Source organism: Microcaecilia unicolor, chromosome 10 (genome assembly GCF_901765095.1).
Source record: "Microcaecilia unicolor chromosome 10, aMicUni1.1, whole genome shotgun sequence".
In the NCBI taxonomy this organism is placed as follows: Eukaryota; Metazoa; Chordata; class Amphibia; order Gymnophiona; family Siphonopidae; genus Microcaecilia; species Microcaecilia unicolor.
The window spans coordinates 154709320-154731104 of NC_044040.1; the positions used below are offsets into that span (position 1 = coordinate 154709320).

The window sequence follows — 21785 nt, forward strand, 5'->3', positions numbered from 1 at the left end:
TAGCTAAGAACACCATTCACATTCTTTGTAACAAAAATGCCGTTTACCAGTGCAATTGGTTGTTAGTATCCAGCTATTGATGGTTAGCAGCTTGTTAGACAGTTCTGTTGTGCACGCATCTTGGGAGTACACCAATTTGGGTACTCGAATCTGGGCGCCATACATAGACTCTGGGGCTTTCTAGAATAGCAAGTACGTGCAATTATGCACATAACTGCAAATTGGTGCTAATTAGCACCAATTAATTCCAATTATCAGTGATTATTGGTTCTGCCAATTAGTGCCTAATATGCCAATTAACTTATATGAATATCTGGAACTAGCAAGTTTGTGCGCTAAGCACGAAAATGCATGCAAGGTTATAGAATGAGAGGGATATTGTTCAACAGTGCATATGACACTCATTAAAGGTATTATGATTCTCTCTCTTGAGGTAATCTTTTTCCTATCTTTTTATTCTTCTCTTAACTATATACATTTGTATTTCCAGTTGTCTCCATGATCTGATACACATTATGAAAGCAATTCTATAAATGTACCTATTTGTAGTGCCAAAAATTTGCCTAGTTTGAGCCTGTGCTTTTTTTTTTTTAAGTTCAAAATGCTTATTAGAATTTTGTAACAATAAGTTCAATATATAAGCACCTCCAAGGGAAGCACAACAACTCGAAAATTAAAGAGGACAGAGGGTAAAAGCATGATTGCACCAAGTAGATAAGAAATTAAACTGATAATTGACATGCCATATTGTAAACACCATGAAAAAGGTGTTTAAGCATATAAGATAAAGTATTTGAGCAATGATTAAACATAAACAATGTTAATAGAATAGCATGCTATATTCAATTACAGGTTTCCAGTTCATTACATAACTGGATATAGAGTTGCGTTTCTCTGCAGCTACTTGTTCATATTTGGCAATAATGCATACTGTATTGCACCAATCATTGTATTCCAAAATAGTGTTGTCTTTTCAGTTTTGTAGTATTACTCTGACAGCAATAGTTAATAAAATTTTCAATAAGGCAGCTTCATTGTCCATCAGTGGCATATGTAAGCCATCCTTACCTAATATAATGATACTATATGCTAGTTTTTCAGTAATATTCAACAGATTACTAATGGATTTCTATACAGGTTGCCAAAAAGAGTCAAATTGTGAGCACTGGAACTATAGGTATGGCAGAGTTCCTATCTCATGAATACAGGATCAACATTTTCCATTTTCATCTTGTTTAAACTTAGAGAATTTATAAGGCGTCCATGTAGCACTATGCATAAGAAAATAAATCAATTGGGTGACGCTGGCTGCAGAATAAAACACTTTTGAAGTTGGTAAGCCAGAAGTGTTCTTATTATTTGTCAGTTAGTTTAATGTATAGGTTGTTTTCCCAGACACCTTCACTATCCGTAGGCCTTGTGTATTTAAAGCTTTGTAAAAGTTTATACCATTTGGATATGGCACCTTTGCTAATGGAAAGAAAGAACCCAGCCACACCTCCTAAAGGGAGGCTGGGCACAACCGGGCCGATGGCCTGCGACGGGGGGAGGGAGGGGGGAGGCGGGAGGAGGGTGCAGGGAGGATAGAAAGGTAGAGATAGGCAGGCAAAGGGTTAAAGCATGGAAGGGGAGGGGAGGGGCGGAGAGAAAAGTTAAAGGAAGGGAAGGAAAGGGGAATTTCCTTTCCATTCGGGACAGCAAGGAGAGAGCAGCGTTCTTACCTTGATCCATCGGAGAGTACCGCTGTGTTCCTTTTGATCCCCCGTCGCCGCGTGGGTAGACAAGGTCGAGGCAGGCAGGGAGCAGCGCAAGCGTGCCTGGGAAAAACCCGTGGTCGCTCCTCTAGGCGGGCAACGAGTACCGACATCGCGATTCGCGACGTGGTGAGCGGTATGTTAGAAAAATTATAAATGTATTGGATAAGGGCAATGGCCGTCCGAGGGCGCGGCGGCTGAGGGGATCGCTGGGGTGCACGGGGTGCAGCGGATCGCGAGGAGTAGGAGAAGTAAAAAACAAAAGAAATATAACAAGGGAGGGGGTTTTCCGCATCGGGGTGCGGCGTGTGTATGGTGCATGGCGCTCCCAGGAAAGAGACGGGCGAGCAGCGGTGGGAGCAGGGGATAGAGATTTTGCCAGCGCGCGTTCGGCGGTGTGGTCTCGCGACCGCGCGATCGGCGGTGTGGTCTGGCTCTTGCCGCCCGGGTTGTGCTCCGGAGAGGGCTCCACATGTTAGGGGGGAGCAGAGGACAGAGGTGGTGAGCGAGGGCACGGCAGTTGCAGGGCGAGCAGCAATTTCTACAGCCTAGCTCAGGCTAAGGCTAGGGTTACCATATGGCTCCAGAAAAAGGAGGACGGATTGAGCCAGCCGGGTTTTACTTCCATTGCTTTCAATGGAAGTAATTGAGCCAGCCGGGTTTTACTTCCATTGCTTTTCCATTGAAAGCAATGGAAGTAAAACCCGGCTGGCTCAATCTGTCCTCCTTTTTCTGGAGCCATATGGTAACCCTAGCTAAGGCTACTATGGGCTAGAGCGGCGCGTCCAGAAGGTGTGGGGGGAGCTGGGAGCAAGCAGGAGGATTCAAAAAAAAAAAAAAAAGAGAGAGAGAAAAACGTGGTGGCAGCCATTTTGGCAGGGGGAGCTTGGGCTCTCAGCTCCACGTGGTACACAGCATGTTTTCCCAGTTTAACAATTTATATGCGAGGTGGTAGTAGCGCGAAGCAGACACTAGAGGGCGGTGGTACACTAATAATGGGGGATTTAGAATACTCTAAGCATATGTGGCGATTCCACCACTAGAGGGCAGCAGCACTTTACAAAGTGGAATGGAAGGCAGGCAGAGGATTTTTACCTCATAGCAGCAGGAATTTTGTCAGACTGGTGTGGCAGACACGCAGCAGAGCAGGATTCACAACGAGAGGGCATTAAAATAAACATTAAAAAAAAAATAATAATAATATGTATATAAAATTTGTTTGTTGACTTTTAGTTAGTCTTTTGCAGAGCAACTATGCCATCACAACGCGCCAAGAAGCAAGGGGCAGCGAGGAAAGCCGCCACGAAGGCAGCATCGCACAAGAAGAGCAAGGCTATCCAGGAGCGAGATGGAGAGGCGAGCCGAGCGATGCCGCGACGGAGCAGTCGATCAGGAACTACGCAGCAGGCGCCGGCAACACAAGCACAACCAGCAACAGACATGGATGCTTTGATGGTCGAGCTCAGAAGGCAGATAGAACAGCATGGCGTGTCCACGGTTACGCAGCAATTGAGGGACATGGGAGTACCAGAGTCGACTGAGGACAGAGCTGATACGGAGCGGGCATCGCAGCTCCAAGATTCCAGGTTGCAGCATATGCAGGCACGGACGCCAGCACAGATGGCGGCGATTCAGAATGCCCCGCAAATTCCTGCAGGGGGTAAGTCGCAGGACAGCGCCGTACTACACATGGCACAGAGCCAACACACGGCCTTCTTACAGGTCATTAGAAAAGCTGTACAAGATTATGAGGCAGCACTGGTCGTTCCTGCGGCAACAGTGCAGAGTGGACAAGCAGGTGCCCTGGGTGCCACAGAGTCGGGGGCGCGGCAGGGCGGGCACCCAGCGATGGGTAGCGCGCCGAGCGCCGCCGAGTCTGGGGCACAGTCCATAGTCACACATGAAGGGGTAGGCCAAGTATTCAATCCTAGCAGTGACGCTTTATGTGGGGTCTTTACCCTTTCCACTTGTGTTCCCAAGGCTATGAAAGAGAAAATTTGGAGGAATGAGTTCATAGACATTTTTTCTCTGTTGCTACGGGATACCGATGAGGAAAATAGCCTTGGGAAGGACAGCCTTATCCCGCCATGGGAGCGGGAAAGAAAGCCAAAAATTTATAAATCCATTAGCAATTGGTTATCGGCTTTTCACATATTTATGACGGTTATAATTGAGAGGGAGCCAGAATTGGGACCATACTTAGTACGATATATGGATACCATTAAGTTTATGATATCAATTAAAGGGCATACGATAACGCACGAATTGATCAAAGAGTCATGTGCAAGATTATACAGGGCAGATGGAGTACACTTGTCAGACATAGGGCTCGATATATTTAATTCTGACTTACAGGGTTATATCGAGGCGCTTATGTTCTGAGCAGGTCGCAGTCAGGAACAATGGGGGACCACGGCGAACGAGGTGTCGTGGCCGTGGTCAGTGGCGGTAAGAGGAGAGGTTGACGCAATGACACCAGGGGGTACACAGCAACATACCAGTAACACTACTAACTGAGATGCTGATTACAGGGGCAGAAAGACCTCTTGCAAAGTGATAAGCATAAGCAACAGTACGGCTGCATAGTGGCAGCAGGAAAATCTGGACAGCGTGTCTCCTGGCTTAGGCGGCCGGGGGGCCAGAACGCCGTTTTGGATATTATGGCTGGGCATCCTTAAGCGGGATGCGCCAGGAGTCTACGGGTGCTGGTAATTGGCACAGGGAACCCACAGGCTGCTTGGGCGGCAACCTGTGGGGCATACTAAGCATTTGCGAGACCCGAAGCTGTGTACCCCCAAGTTATTAATTGATGATAAATGTTAGTTATGTGGTTATGACAATAATTATGTTATAATATGTTATAATGTTGTTTTGAATTGTAATGTAAAATGTTCCTGGCTGCGGCCAAAAATAAATCCAACATTCTTTAAGATGCGTTTTGGTGTAGTGTTTGCGAGTGAGGCGGAGCAAGTGCCGAGTGCACGAGTTGAGAACCCAGCCACACCTCCTAAAGGGAGGCTGGGCACAACCGGGCCGATGGCCTGCGACGGGGGGAGGGAGGGGGGAGGCGGGAGGAGGGTGCAGGGAGGATAGAAAGGTAGAGATATAGCAGGCAAAGGGTTAAAGCATGGAAGGGGAGGGGAGGGGCGGAGAGAAAAGAAAAGTTAAAGGAAGGGAAGGAAAGGGGAATTTCCTTTCCATTCGGGACAGCAAGGAGAGAGCAGCATTCTCCCACCCACCCGCCCAGTCAGAAGGCACTAATTGTCGCAGCAGGCGGTAAGAGGAGAGGTTGACGCAATAACACCAGGGGGTACACAGCAACATACCAGTAACACTACTAACTGAGATGCTGATTACAGGGGCAGAAAGACCTCTTGCAAAGTGATAAGCATAAGCAACAGTACGGCTGCATAGTGGCAGCAGGAAAATCTGGACAGCGTGTCTCCTGGCTTAGGCGGCCGGGGGGCCAGAACACCGTTTTGGATATTATGGCTGGGCATCCTTAAGCGGGATGCGCCAGGAGTCTACGGGTGCTGGTAATTGGCACAGGGAACCCACAGGCTGCTTGGGCGGCAACCTGTGGGGCATACTAAGCATTTGCGAGACCCGAAGCTGTGTACCCCCAAGTTATTAATTGATGATAAATGTTAGTTATGTGGTTATGACAATAATTATGTTATAATATGTTATAATGTTGTTTTGAATTGTAATGTAAAATGTTCCTGGCTGCGGCCAAAAATAAATCCAACATTCTTTAAGATGCGTTTTGGTGTAGTGTTTGCGAGTGAGGCGGAGCAAGTGCCGAGTGCACGAGTTGTGTTATATAAGGCATCAATGCTTGGAGTGGTATTAGTCATAGATGTAATTGTGTTAGACATTACTAAACAATGAATCAGTTGGAGCCATCTAAAATGCTGCTGATGATGAAGATGATATTTCTCCTGAAGTTTATCGAACGCAAGCCAAGTATCGCCATCTCTTAACTGACCTATTGTCCATTTTACAGCGACTCGACAATTTTTTCAATTAATAGTTTTACTTTGTATTTTAAAGGAACTTTTATTCTATATAGACGTGTGGGTCATCTGAGAACTCTTAATTTGTAATCCATTTTCTATGACTTAAATAGCTATCATTGCACTTGTTGTTATAACATCTTTCATGAGGGGATCTGTAAATGTTGCGAAGGGTATGATATGAAAGCGCAGTGAATATCCATTCCATCTGTCATATTCAAATAATAATCTGGCTGGTTGGGATGTATTATCAGTGTCATTGAACTATAAGATAGTCTGTTTCAAAATAAAAGCAAGGTGGTAGTTGTAGAAATGGGGGAAATTAGCACCTCTGTTTTCCTTGCTTGCTTTCAGTTTTTTTTTTTTTAGAGTACTGCGTGGGGGGTTTGTTTCTCCATGGGAATGCCACCAGCATTTTCGCAATTTTGTTATAGATATCATGATCCAGTAGAAGTGGTAACATGCTTAATATATAATTGATCTTTGGTGCCATCATCTTGATTTGCCCCACCAAAACAGTCTTAATGGGGACCATTCAGATTTTAATTCTTTGACAATCTTAAGCAGTAGATCACTATTGATTCGCTAAGTTTCTCCAATAGTAGGACCAAAATAGACTTCAAGATATTTCAGCTTAGTAGGAGCCCGTTTGAAGTTGCACAGTTGATTGGCATGATTTCAGTTTTAGTTTAGTTTAGTTATGTTTGTATCCAGAGGGCACTGAATACACCCTGATGGTATCAAGTAGATGAGGAATTGAATTTGGTGTTGTGTAAAGCAGAATGTCATCAGCATACGCTGATAGCTGTATAGTAAGTGACCCACATGTAACTCCCTGTATTGATGGGTTATCACATATTGCAGTTAGTAATGGCTAAAGCGCTATATTGAAGAGTGGTGGTGAGAGCGGGCAGCCTTGCCGTGCCTCTTGTTGGATGGAAAGGTCTTGATAACTTGTTGTTGATTTGTTACAAGTTGTTGTTGATGATTGATAGAGGACCTTGATGATATTAATAGCATATTGATTGAAGCCAAACTATCAGAGAGTGTCAAATAGAAAAGGCCATTCCATGTGGTGAAAGGCCTTTTCCATGTCCAGAACAATAGTGACATAAGGGGATTATTTTTGGTAATATAGTTTGAAGGTAGATAGGCAATAATTTGGCAAGTATTTTTGCATCCACATTTATGCTTTGGTGAAGGAACAGAAACCTTATTAATTTCAATTAGATTTCTAAAAGAGGATGTCACTTTAGATATCAGTATTGTTTTGAAAGCCAAGTAGAATTCTCCTGGAAAACCATCAGGTCCAGGAGTTTTTCTTTTTGCCATATTAGTTAAAGCTTCGAAGACCTCTTGTTCAGTAACAGGTTTAGTAATAGTTGGATGGGGTAAGTTTTGTAAGAAAGAAGAGGTAGAAACATTGTTTCTGTTGAGTCATGTATAGTTCTTTGTAGTATATATGAAAGCAGTTCAAAATCACAGTGTCATCTATAACAAGTGCGTTAGACAAAGTTTGAATAGTAGATATATTGGATCTTTTTTATTTGGTTTTTAAGTAGTTGGCCAATAAATGTCCTGCTCTGTCTTGCTCAGTATAGTGTAATGCTGATTGTTGAAACACAGACCCTCCTGCTTTCTTGCTGAGAATGTTATTATACTTAAATTTCTTATTTAAATGTGCAGAAAAATGAGATTATTGCACCCCTTATATAAGTTTTTAAGGTATCCCAAAGACATATCCATCCTACATCTATTAATATATTATATTAAAAAAAGTCATTGATAGAAGACGTTATGTGGAGGAGAAATCCCTGTTCGTCTAGCAAAGAGGAGTTGAAACACCAAACTTTTCTTATTTCATTTAGCAATACCACCAAACTGAACAGATATAGATATTGCAATAGATGCTATATCAGCAGCAGAAACATATTGTAACAATTGGCTAGAGATCAGGAAAAAGTCAATTCAGGAATGAGGAGGTGAAAAGAAGGTGAATTCTTTAGATGTTTGATGTAAAGTTTTCCATATGTCAATTAAGTTCAAGTCATAATATCTTGAAGTTTATACCAATATTTACTCTTTTTGTAAGCTACGGTGGATGTTCTATGAAGATCTGGGTCAACAATTAAGTTAAAATAGCCACCAATTATGCAAGGAGTGCCACCCTCCTCAGTAATTAAGTCAGCTATTTCATCAAAGAATTCAGTACACCATTCTTTTTACCCTCTACTGGAGAGAAGAGGAGAGGCATCACCCAGCGAGATGTTACTTTAATAGCCTCTGAGGAGGGTAAATGAGTCTCTTGTAAAAGAGCAATGTCCGGATTAAACTTGGATATATAAGAAATAATTTTGTTTCTTTTAAATGGGATTGTATATACCCTTAAAATTTAATAAAATACAATTAAGTGACATCATAACACAATTGAGTGAGCATTAGGAGATATGGCATGGAACTGGTTACAGGAAGAGTACAATCATGATTCCCAACAAAACCATGCCAAGTACTACACATGTTGGGATGGTGAACGAGCTATGGGTCAGCAAGGACAGAGATCTCAACTCAAGAGCAAAAGAGCAGACAGTGATTTGTGGCAAAACACATAACATTTTGCTATGAATGTCCAATGTTAAAAACCAAACAACATGAAAGCGAGCAAAATTAACTTCAGAGGAATTTACATAATCACTACTCTTGCTATATGGGTAACTGTAAATCTATGCATTTGTGAGAACAGGTAAGGCAGTACTACTAGTTAATACATAGTTTGTTAGGTGTCACATGCAGTTTTCCAAGCAGTGCAGCTAAGTTTTGTCAATAAAGCTGGGTGCTATGGGTTCAAGAAAATTTGCTAACTCTTTAGGTTCCATAAAGTCTTTGGTACAGTTGTTAATTGTGACCCTTATGTACATGGGGTAAAACATGCCGAATCTGGCATTGATTTCCTTGAGTCGGGGCCTATAGGCGAGAAGCTGCTTCTGCAAGCGTGCAGAGTTTTACTTAAAAAGAACTTCACTAAATGTGTGCACAGTATCTTACATATGACTGATGCTTTCCATTATCATGCAGTACCTGCAAAAAATTAGCTCTTGAGTTATCTCTGCATTATCCAGTTAGTGCAAACTAACCGGATAATGCGGGAATACCCACTCTCTTCCCATGACACCCCCCCCCCCCCCCTGCAAAACATATTTCTAAAAAATTTATAATATGCAGGTTAGTGCATGCAAATAGGCAAAATAAAAATAAAAAGTTTAATGTGTTTTGCGGTAGCCTGTTAGCATTCACTTGTGGTCTCTCAGCATGGGCGTTGCCTGTGAGATCTTCTGAGTGTGTGGCACCCCCTCGGTGGATCTCTTTGCCACTCAGTTCAATCACAAAGTTCCCCAGTACTTTTCCAGGCTCCAGGTCCACAACAGACTAGCATCAGATGCCTTTGTCCTTCACTGGTAGAACAGTCTTCTGTATGTGTATCCTCCCATATCTCTTGTGAGGAACACTTTGCTGAAATTCATGCAAGACCAAGGGACCATGATTATGATCTCACCATATTGGCTCCAGCAGATCTGGTTTCCTCTTCTGCAGTTATCCTCCAAAGAACCGTGGAGATTGGACTGTTTTCTGACCCTGATCACACTGAATGAGGCATCTCTTCTGCATCCTAACCTCCAGTCTCTGGCCCTCAAGACCTGGATGTTGAGCGCTTAGAATTTGCTTCCTTGCATCTTACAGAGGGTATCTCCAGAATTTTGCTGGCTTCCAGGAAAGATTCCAGTAAGAGATGTTACTCTTTCAAATGGAGGTTTGCTGTTTCGTGTGAGAGCAAGGCCCTAAATCCCATTTTCTATCCTGCACAGACCCTCCTTCAATACCTTCTATACCTCTCTGAGTCTGGTCTCAAGACCAACTCTGTAAGCTCAGTGCAATTAGTGCTTATCGTTGTGTAGAAGGTAAGCCCATCTCTGGACAGCCCTAGTTCAATTCATGAGAGGTTTGCTGTTGACAGTCCCCTGTCAAACCTCCACCTGTGTCATGGGACCTCAACGTTGTCCTCACCCAGCTGATGAAAGCTCCTTTTGAGCCACTTGATTCCTGTCAACTAAAGTACTTGACCTGAAACGTCTTGTTTTTGTGGCTGTTACTTCAGCTTGCAGAGTCAGTGAGCTTCAGGCCTTAGTGGTGGATCCAACTTTTACAAAGTTTCATCACAACAGAGTAGTTCTCTGCATGCATCCTAAGTTCCTGCCTATCTGAACTAGTCAATTTTCTTGCCAACATTCTTTCCCAGACTTCATGCCCATCCTGGCGAGAGCGCACTGCACACCTTGGACTGCAAGCGAGCATTCACCTTTTACTTGGAGTGGTCTAGGCCCTACAGACAGTCCACTCAGCTTTTTGTTTCTTTTCATCCCAACAAGATGGGAGTCGCCATTGGGAAACACACCATTTCTAATTGTCTGGTAGGCTGCATTTCCTTCACTTATGCCCAGAATGGGCTGACTCTTGAGGGTCATGTCAAGGGTCACAATGTCAGAACCATGGCTGCGTCGGTAGCCCACTTGAGGTCAGCTTCCATTGAAGAAATGTGCAAGGCTGCAACGTAGTCTTCCGTCCACATTCACATCTCACTACTGCCTTGAGCAGGATACCCGACAAGACAGTCGGTTTGGACAAACGGTACTGCAGAATTTGGGTTCTAAAATCCAACTCCACCCTCCTAGGCCCGTTTTGTTCTGTTTCAGGTTGCACTCTTACACAGTTTGTATGTAGTTTTCAGGTTAATCTCTATGTTGACCTTATCGTTATGAGGTTCAATTGACCACTGTTGTTGTTTTTGATTTGCCTGGTAGGTAAGGATTCCTACATGTGAGAATTATTGACCTGCTTGTCCTCGGAGAAAGCAAAGTTACTTACCTTTAGCAGGTATTCTTCGAGGACAGCAGTCCATGTATTCTCACATACCCTCCCTCGTCCCCTTGGAGTTGTCTCTCTTCTATTTCATTACATAGTGGTCCCAAGCTCTCTTAAAACTGTACTAAGCTTTTTTCAAGCTCCGAACTGAACGACATGGGACATGTCACCCACATGTCAGAATATATGGCCTGTTGACCTCAGGGAATACCTGCTAAAGGTAAGTATCTTCGCTTATTGTTCTTACCTTGTACGTTACAGTATCATAAGAAAACAGAGTTGTTGAATATGTTTCCTTTTTATTGCACAAAAGAGCCAGGTTTCAATTAACAAGGATCTTCCGTTAAGAACATGTAATTCTTATTATTATATTTAAAGTTCACAAACTTTTCTTGTCACTGAATATAGTCAGAGGAGACTTGCAGGCTTATTTTCGAAAGAGAAGGGTGCCCATCTTTCAACACAAATCGCAAGATGGGCGTTCTTCTCCCAGGGTCGCCCAAATCAGCATAATCGAAAGCCGATTTTGGGCGTCCTCAACTGCTTTCCGTCGTGGGGACGACCAAAGTTCATGGGGGCGTGTTGGAAGCATAGCGAAGGCGGGACTGGGGCGTGCTTAACATATGGGCGTCCTCGGCTGATAATGGAAAAAAGAAGGGCGTCCCTGACAAGCACTTGGCCGACTTTACCTGGTCCATTTTTTCTTGCGACCAAACCTCAAAAAGGTGCCCGAACTGGCCAGATGACCACCGGAGGGAATCGGGGATGGCCTCCCCTTACTCCCCCAGTGGTCACTAACCCCTTCCCACCCTAAAAAAAAAAAACTTTTAAAATATTTTTTGCCAGCCTCAAATGTCATACCTAGCTCCCTGACAGCAGTATGCAGGTCCCTGGAGCAGTTTTAGTGGGTGCAGCGCACTTCAGGTAGGCGGACCCAGGCCCATCCCCCCTACCTTTTACGCCTGTGGTGGTAAATGTGAGCCCTTCAAAACCCACCAGAAATCCACTGTACCCACATGTAGGTGCCCCCCTTCACCCCTTAGGGCTATGATAGTGGTGTGCAGTTGTGAGGAGTGGGTTTTGGGGGGCTCAGCACCCAAGGTAAGGGAGCTATGCACCTTGGAGCAATTTCTGAAGTCCACTGCAGTGCCCCCTAGGGTGCCCGGTTGGTGTCCTGGCATGTCAGGGGGACCAGTGCACTACGAATGCTGGCTCCTCCCACGACGAAAGGGCTTGCATTTGGTCGTTTCTGAGATGGGCGTCCTCGGTTTCCATTATCGCTGAAAAACGGGGACGACCATCTCTAAGGACAACCATCTCTAAGGTCGACCTAAATGGTGAGATTTGGGCATCCCCAACCATATTATTGAAACGAAAGATGGACGCCCATATTGTTTCAATAATACGGGTTTCCCCGCCCATTCGCCGGGACGTCCTGCGAGGACGTCGTCGATTATGCCCCTCTTGCTGAGCTAAGAAGCTGATGGGGATGGGGAGGTCTTTTCAGTAGCATCTTAAAGATCCTATTCTATTTTGTTTCAGTGGTACAGAAAACCTGACTATGACTTTTTTGGCAACTACAAGATATATCGTCAAAAGCATCCTGATCAGCCATTTTATATCCTGCACCCCCAAGCACCGTGGCAGATCTGGGATATTCTTCAGGAGAACACTCCAGAGAACATTCAGCCCAATCCACCATCTTCTGGAATGCTTGGTGAGTGCAGATGAGAGGAAAATAACTGTGCATCTGATATCAGAGGAGAAAACAACATGCACAGTTTTGAATTTTCAAAACTATACATGTTGTTTTTGTCAAAAATGTATACATAGAAAAGCAAGTGCAAATCTCTGCAGTTACCACAGGTACTTGAACATAAGCTTTTCCATACTGGAACAGACCAGAGGTCCATCAAGCCCAGTATCCTGTTTCCAACAGTGGCAAATCCAGGTCACAAGTACCTGGTAAGATCCTAAAAGAGTAAAAACAGATTTTATGCTGCTTATCCTAGAAATAAGCAGTGGATTTTCCTAAGTCCATCTTAACAATCGCTTATTCACTTTTCTTTTAGGAAATTATCCAAACATTTTTTAAACCCTGCTAAGCTATCAGTCTGTGGCAACAAATTCCAGATTTAATTACATGTTGAGTGAAGAAATATTTTCTCTGGCTTGTTTGAAATTTGCTACTTAGTAGCTTCATTGCATGCCCTCTGCTTTGGAAAGAGTAAGCAAGCGATTCACATCTACCCATTCCACTCCACTTGGTATTTTATAGACCTCTGTCATATCATTCCTCTGCCATTTCTTCTCCAGGCTAAAGAGACCTAGCTGCTTTACCCTTCTCTGTAACTTTTTTAGTTCCGTTATATCTTTTTTGATATGTGGTGACCAGAATTGCACACAGCATTTGAACAATATAATGGCATTATAAATTCTCATTTTTGTTTTTCATTCCTTTTCTAACAATTCCTAACATTCTATTTACTTTCTTAGCCACCGCTGCCCACTAGGCAGGGGGTTTCAACATATCATCAACGATGACACGTAAATCCTTTTCCTGGGCAGTGACTCCTAATGTGAAACTTTGCATCACATAGAGGGACATAATCAAACGGGGCCAGCCATCTATAAGGGCGGCCATCTCTAATGACAGCCCCGTAAAGCGGCGTACCCGACCGTATTATCGAAAAAGATGGGCGGCCATCTTTCGTTTTGATAATACGGTCGGGGCCGGCCAAATCTCAACATTTGAACCACCCTTAGAGATGGCCGACATTGGTTTTCGCCGATAATGGAAACTAATGGCGGCCATCTCAACCCCGGCCAAATTCAAGCCATTTGGTCGTGGGAGAAGCCAGCATTTGTAGTGCACTGGTCCCCCTCACATGCCAGGACACCAACCGGGCACCCTAGGGGGCACTGCAGTGGACTTTAAAAATTGCTCCCAAGTCCATAGCTCCCTTCCCTTGTGTGCTGAGCCCCCAAAACCCACTCCCCACAACTGTACACCACTGCCATAGCCGTTATGGGTGAAGGGGGTCACCTACATGTGGGTACAGTGGGTTTCTGGTGGGTTTTGGAGGGCTCCCATTTACCACCACAAGTGTAACAGGTGGGGGGGGGGATGGGCCTGGGTCAGCCTGCCTGAAGTGCACTGCAGTACCCACTAAAAACTGCTTCAGGGACCTGCATAGTGCTGTGATGGAGCTGGATATGACATTTGAGGCTTGCATAGAGGCTGGCAAAAAAATGTTTTTTAATTTTTTTTGGGGGGTGGGAGGGGGTTGGTGATGCCCTCCGGTGGTCATCTGGTCAGTTTGGGCACCTTTTCAAGGCTTTGTCGTAAACAAAAAGTAAAGCCGGCCAAACGCTCGTCAGGGCCGGCCATCTTTTTTCCATTATCAGCTGAGGACGGCTATCTCTTAACCACGCCCCCGTCCCACCTTCGGTACACTGCCGACACGCCCCCCTTGAACTTTGGCCGGCCCTGCGATGGAAAGCAGTTGAAGCCGGCCAAAATCGGCTTTCGATTATACCGATTTGGCCGGCCTTAGGAGAAGGACGGCCATCTCCCGATTTGTTTCGGAAGATGGCTGCCCTTCTCCTTCAAAAATAAGCAGGATAGCTAGCTATAATTTGGGTTCCTCTTTCCCATATGCATCACTTTGCACTTGCTCACATTAACCACTGAAATACCCAGTCTCCTAAAGTCATCTTGTAATTTTTCACAATCCTCTTGCAATTTAACAACTTTGAATAACTTTGTCTCATCAGGAAATTTAATTACCTCACTAGTTATTCCTGTCTCTAGATCATTTATAAATATGTTAAAAAGCAGCAGTCCCAGCACAGACTCCTGAGGAACCTCACTATCTATTCTTCTCCATTGAGAATACTGACCATTTAATCCTACTCTATCTATCTTTTTAACCAGTGTTTAATCCACAATAGGACATTACCTCCTATCCCAATACTTTCTAATTTCCTCAGGAGTCATTCATGAGGTACATTGTCAAATGTCTTTTGAAAATCCAGATATACAATATCAACCGGCTCACTTTTATCCATATGTTTATTACCCCTTCAAAGAAATGTAGTAGATCGGTGAGGCAAGATTTGCCCCGTCTAAATCTATGTTTTCTTTGTCTCATTAATCCATGCTTTTGTATATAGTCTTTAATTTTGTTCTTTATAATATTCTCTACCGTTCTGCACGGCACCGATGTCAGGCTCACTGGTTTATAATTTCCTGGATCACCTCTGGAACCCTTTTTTTTAGAATTGTCATTACATTAGTCATCCTCCAATCTTCCGGTACCATGCTTGATTTTAAAGATAAATTACCTATTAGTAACAATTGTTCTGCAAGTTCGTTATTCAGTTCTGTTAGCACTCTGAGATGTATATACCATGTGGTCCAGGTGCCCACATGCATGTTGTATCCCTACTTTCCCCTTAATTTCAATGCCCATATGATGACTCACATATAGGTCACCCCAACTGTTTATGGGCCCAGCATTTCCCTTCCTTTTCCTAGGGCAGCAGTATTTTTTTTTTTGGGGGGGGGGGGGCGCAGCATCACAGGAGTTCATACATCAAAGGTTAGGATTTTTTTTAATATAATTTGTTTACTGAAAAACCAATAGCAAGATAATACACCAACTAATACAGAAGAAAATAGAAATCAAACGTTGATTACTAAATCACAGTATTATTTTTAGCTTCATCAAAATTGTTTGAACCCTCATGGCCCCTTTCCCCCTCCTCCCCCCCCCCCCCCCCGAAAGTCCCACATCAAAACCATAGGTCAATTTTTAATACTCTGAGGTCAACTATTTTGGATAAATAGTTTAATCTACCTCAGTAAATAATACCTATTTGAAAATGTCTTCATTCAGTTTGGATTATGCATATTTGTAGCAGGGTTTAAAATGAAAAATAGGAGTTTCTGGAAGCCTTGTAAAGTCAGCGAAGTAAACAGCACGTATGGATGGGATTTTCAAAAGTGTATCTATGCAAATATTAATAGCAAAATACACGGATGCTTTAAGTACATTAACTTTTGTTTTGATTGAACTACTTGTACCAGGTCTAGAGTGGATACTGTACATTCTGTTTTCAAATACCCCAGCTATGTATATCCTATTACATTTTATTTTTCAAATAAAACAAAAGCAAAATGTTGTTCTGTTTATCACTATCATTAAAAAAATAAATAAATAAACAACAGAACTTTGGCCATCCTCCCTGTAGCCTGCTGGACTCTCATGAACCTCTGCAACCTCCTTTGGTGATTGCCTGTATCTTTCCACCTCACCTATGGATCTTTTTAGTCAAAGTAAAAAAGTCAGACAAAGGGCTTACGTGGAGGGGCATTTTCGAAAGGGATGTCCATGTTTTGATATGGACGTCCTCGCAAAACACCCAATCCAGGTGTGGGGAAACCCGTATTTTTGAAACAAGATGGACGTCCATTTGGTCGTGGAAGGAGCCAGCATTTCTAGTGCACTGCTCCCCCTAACATGCCAGGACACCAACCGGGCACACTAGGGAGCACTGCAGTGGACTTCAGAAATTACTCCCAGGAACATAGCTCCCTTACCTTGTGTGCTGAGCCCCCCAACCCCCCCCCCCCCAAAACCCAGTAGCCCCAACTGTACACCACTACCGTAGCCCTTACGGTGAAGGGGGGCACCTAGATGTGAGTACAGTGGGTTTGTGGTGGGTTTTGGAGGGCTCGCTGTTTCCTCCACAAACGTAACAGGTAGAGGGGAAGGGCCTGGGTCTGCCTGCCTGAAGTGCACTGCAGTACCCATTAAAACTGCTCCAGGGGCCTGCATACTGCTGTGATAGACCTGAGTATGACATCTGAGGCTGGCAGGACATATTTTTAAAGATGTTTTTTGAGGGTGGGAGGGGGTTAGTGACCATTGGGGGAGTAAGGGGAGGTCATCCCCGATTCCGTCCGGTGGTCATCTGATCATTTCGGGCACCTTTTTGTGCCTTGGTCGTAAGAAAAACACAACTAGGTAAAGTCGTCCAAGTGTTCATCAGGGACGTCCTTGTTTTTTTCGACTATGGGTGAAGGACGTCCAAGTGTTAGGCATGCCCAAGTCCCGCCTTCACTATGGCTCCAACACACCCCCGTGAACTTTGGCAGTCCCTGCGACGGAAAGCAGTTGGGGACGTCCAAAATCGGCTTTCGATTATACCGATTTGGATGACCCTGGGAGAAGGACGCTCATCTTCCGATTTATGTCGAAAGATGGGCGTCCTTCTCTTTTGAAAATGAGCCCGATAGTAACATATACTTGCTCTTGAATATTCTTTGTGGATATCGTGAGAACCTGACTGGCTGGGGTGCCTCCGGGACCAGGTTTGCGAACCACTACCTTAGTTCATTTCCAGGGATGACCAATAGCTCTCCTCAGGGCTTTTTTTGAGTGGGTACTTGGGGTACTGAGTACCGGCACCTTTTCCATTGTCTGCTAAAATTGACCCATGGACCCCAAGTTTTAATAAAAGAGCTCAGGCTCTACACACCAATTATGCCTTGTCATATATTCTGTGACTGGTTGCAAGGGGCCTGGCTATTGTGGGGTAGGTCCCTCAGTGATCACCCCATTGCTGAAGGGTGGCCTGGCATTTGAGTACCAGCACCTTTTTCGCTAGAAAAAACACACTGGCTCTCCTAGTCCCCAATAACTTTAGAAATAATTTAATTTAACACAGACTATAATCTTACTGCATAACGCTTAACAACACTATATCTAACCAATAAGAATGTATTCACCCAATGTCTTACTTATAAATCTGTAACTGTTGTCCCACTAATGTTGTAAACCACAATGAACCCTAAACAGGGGATATTAGCGGTATATAAGACCTAAATTGAATTGAAGTAAGTGATGCAGATAAAGACCTGAATGGTCCATCCAGTCTGTCCAACAGGCATATTCATTATCAATTCAAGATTAAAATCAACAATGAATGTGAGATTATACACTGGATACAGAATTTTAATAAAACATCAAAAAAACATAAAACCAGACAGTGCCGTATTTCGACTTGCAGCTGCTTCAGGGGTTTAAAATGTCAGATGTATCTGTCTTTGGAAACAAACAGCTTGGATGTGAAATGATGTAAATACAAATGGATTCTCCAAATCAAGGAGGTTGTGTGTATTACGACTGACAGAAGTCTCTTATCATCCCTTTTACAACTGACCTATCTGAAATCAACGACAAAATTAACATAGGTATGACAACTTTAACCTCTTGGGCTGATGGTTTCAGGATGAAATTAAATAAAGAGAAAACACAGTGTTTAGTCCTATCTTCTCAACATTCTCCATTCATCCCAACTACTCTTAGCACCCCAGAGGTTAAACTTCCCATATCTGACAACTTGAAAATCCTTGGAGTAACGATTGATAGTCATTTATCATTTGAAAACCATGCTAAAGTCATCAACAAGAAAATGTTTAACATAATGTGGATTTTGAAAAAAGTGAAATTATATCTTCCCTTAGACACCTTCCGGAACCTAGTACAATCCACTGCTCTTACACACGTAAATTACTGCAGTAGTGTTTTTCTAGGTTGTAAGTCCCTAATATTGAAAAAGCTCCAGACTTCCCAAAACACAGCAGCCAGACTTATTTTTAGTAAGTCAAGATTTGACAGCGCAACACCTCTTCGAGAGAAACTTCACTGGCTCCCCATCAGAGAAAGAATTAACTTTAAAGTTGTGAAAGATCCGTCCCTCCTTCCGGGGTCCTCAGGATCTTGCCTCTGCCCTGGCCACTCCGGTTAAGAATCAGGAGACCTGGCTCAGCTTCCTGGACCACTGCAGTCCACAGGGCAGGGCTCAAAGAAATCCAAACTCCAGAAAGCAAAATCAGTCAGTATCTTTATTCCCTTGGGATTCACAGTCCAGCAGTTCAGAAATAAAGCAGGCAAAAAAAAAACCACAATCCCACTGTTTCTCCTTTCAGAGCCACAGCACAGTAGGGTAAAAACCAACTCCACTCCACTGCTTCCAGAACTCAGTTTGTTCCACCCTAAGCAGTCCACAGCCCCGTGCTCTCCTTCTCCCCCTCCTACCCTTTGGAAAGGGAGGAAGTGTCCGTGAAGGGCATTCGAAAAAAAAAAACCACAAGAAAAAGAAAGAAACTGCTCCCGGTTTCCTCCTGGTGCTTTGGAAAACAGTCCCCAATAAACAGCTCCCAATAAACAACTACTTCAGGCTTCAGCAAATACTTTCCCACAAACAGCTTCCTCCCGCTATGAACAGTTCACACAGGGGAAGTCGATAATCCCTCTTCAAACAGCACTCTTTAACACACAGTTCAAAACAGCCTGAACTCGCTTTGGGGAGAAAAAAGGTCCCACCCTTTCTTGGGTCACTCTCTCAATACACTGACCCTGCTCCCGCATGACCCTCTCTCTTTCCCTTCGCAGTCCAGCTGCCATACCACGAGTTCACCTGCTTTCTCAGTTTTTTCCCTAAGGAATGAGCCCAGGCTGTGAGGTTCATTGGTTCCTCCGGGCCCTCCTCTCTCTCTCTCCTCGGCTTCTTGCCACTCCATAGGCTCCTCGTCCCACCCACTTTTCAGCTGTTCCTCTTTCACTTGATTACCCTCCAGGGGCCCCTCCCTTGCCTTGTCAGAGTTCTCCCCTGTGGCCTGCTGGGGAAGGTAATCTCTGTACCAGGGCTTGTGCCGGGGCTGCTGGGTAGTGTAGTCTTTTTCTCTCCTCCATTTTTCAGGGGGCACTACCCTTTCTCTTCTCTCTCTCTGGGGAAGTAGTAAAGGCAAGGCTCTGTTCTGTCTCCTTCTGCTCTTGAGCCTCCTCACTTCTTCCCCTTCCACTTCCATCTGCTCCACCCCCTTGTCCTCCCCTTCACAAAGTCCACACAATGATCTACAGAATATTACACAGAGAAGGCCCCACCTACATGAATCACCTTATTGACCTCCCAGCCAGGAACAGTTTGACGTCTTCACGTACTTACCTTAATCTACACCTCCCCAACTGCAAATGTATTAAGTGCAAATCCTTCTACGCATCCAATTTTTCCTTTTTAGGTAGCCAGCTCTACCAAGACCTATCCATACCATTCACGGCCTTTTGCCCTTCAGAAAAGCACTGAAGACCCATCTCTTCAAGATAGCCTACCCTAACGATCCAACTTAACTAAAACTTGTCCACATGATTCTTATTGATAATAGTTATACACCGACCATGTTTCCCATTATCCTTTTGCCATCCCATGTCCATTCCTTTCCATCTTTCTACGCCTACCTCTCAACGCTCATTTCCTTCCGAACCCAATTCCTCCTATGTTTACTTACTTATCCGTTAACCCCATTAGTTTTGCGTTTACCACAAACTGTATATTTTTCTTACGACTCTGTAATTCTTTATATTGTTACTATGTAAGCCTGCCATGTGTGGGAAAGCGTGGGGTACAAATGTATTAAATAAATCAGACCAGACACCTCAGTGCATCATTAGTTGTCCAATATTCAAAAGGATTTTGTAAATGTGCATGAGCCGAAACATGGTCATGTCAGGTTTTATGTTTTGTTTGTTTTTGTAATGGGTTTTATTAAACTTTGTTGTCCACCCTTCGGTCTGACTTTTGTTTTTTATTTTGCTTTGCTTGTTGTTTATATGAGACTCTTCTGCTCTGATTTTTAACCAGGTCTTTTATGAGCAGGAGTGATCCCTTGTGACTCCTGCCCCAGTTTTCAAAATGGCACTGACCAACCCGAGACCAGCACCATTTTCTTTTTCAGTATATTCTGCATGGTATATCCCATCTATGGTACTTGCCCATAGTAGTCTCATTGGCTGCAGATAGGGTATGTAATGGGGCGTGGAAGGTCAGGAGGACTCATTTCTGATCTTTGGGGGCCTTTCTTTTTAAATTTTTGTGGTAGGGGTAAGGGACTATAATTTTGTTTTTATTTTTCATTTTTTGTTTTTCAGTTTGTTTATTGGGTTTTCTTTAGTTGTTTGTTTCATTTCATTACACACTCTTCAAAAAAGAAAATGAAACAAACAACAAAACAGAATTTAAAATTGTTGAGTATACACTCGTACTGTGCAGGCTGAAATTTGACTCCTAAATGGCCTTCACTTGTAGATCTGATTTCTGGTCATTTTCCCACTCAGGTATTCTGCTAATGATGGATCTCTGTGATGAGGTAAATGTGTATGAATTCATCCCTTCAAAGCGACAGACGGACATTTGCCATTACTATCAAAAGTTTCAAGATCGTGCTTGTGTCATGGGTGCCTATCATCCCTTGCTGTTTGAGAAGAACCTGGTAAAGAAGATCAGTCAAGGAGAGGATGAACACATTTATGTGAAGGGCAGAGTGACTTTGCCTGGTTTTAGAAAAATACACTGTTAGCTTCAAAGAGAAAACTTCATACTCCACATACCCTGGCTTAGGAGTGAGGTTCATTACTGTCATGGTTTGCACAAAAATAAAGAAGTCCAAAGACTAGGGTAGATTGGCTCTTCCAAAAAACACCAAAGGAGGCACTTGCTCAAAAGAATCTTTATTTGAAAATCACCAAAGGACTCGACACAGCTGCTGTGTTTCGGCGCAGAAGCGCCTGCCTCAGGAATCTTATGGTGTAGGTTGTACAATTGCAAATGCTATTTTCAAGACCACAAATAACCATAAGCAAATTGTATTTGTCCTAGGTATCAAGCGAACGCTTTCAGCACATGGAATCACAAGCCGGTTTGTGATTAAATGTGCTGAAATCATTCACTTTATACCTAGGACAAATACAATTTGCTTATGGTTATTTGTGGTCTTGGAAATACCATTTGCAATTGTACAACCTACACCATAAGATTCCTGAGGCAGGCGCCTCTGCGCCGAAACACAGCAGCTGTGTCGAGTCCTTTGTTGATGTTCAAATAAAGATTCTTTTGAGCAAGTTTCTCCTTTGGTGTTTTTAGGAATAGCCAATCTACCCTACTCTTTGGACTTCTTCTGCCGATGCTCGTAGGGACTGAGTGTTCCTCCACTTTGAGTAGTTGTTTTCTGTTTTCATGCAAAAAAAAAAAAAAA

At 43.6% G+C, this 21785-nt stretch overlaps 1 protein-coding gene across 3 annotated transcripts in view; it reads left to right on the plus strand.

Annotated features, from left to right (window-relative positions):
- The window catches only part of ST6GAL1 (ST6 beta-galactoside alpha-2,6-sialyltransferase 1), a 122826-nt gene extending 101512 nt beyond the window's left edge, over positions 1–21314 (plus strand). For all 3 annotated transcript variants that reach the window (XM_030215759.1, XM_030215760.1, XM_030215758.1), the window contains exons 6-7: positions 12227–12401; positions 20869–21314. In XM_030215759.1, the coding sequence (XP_030071619.1) occupies positions 12227–12401; positions 20869–21110 (417 nt within the window). In that variant the 3' untranslated portion in view covers positions 21111–21314. The remainder of the gene's footprint in view (positions 1–12226; positions 12402–20868) is intronic.
- Positions 21315–21785: the final 471 nt, after the last annotated feature.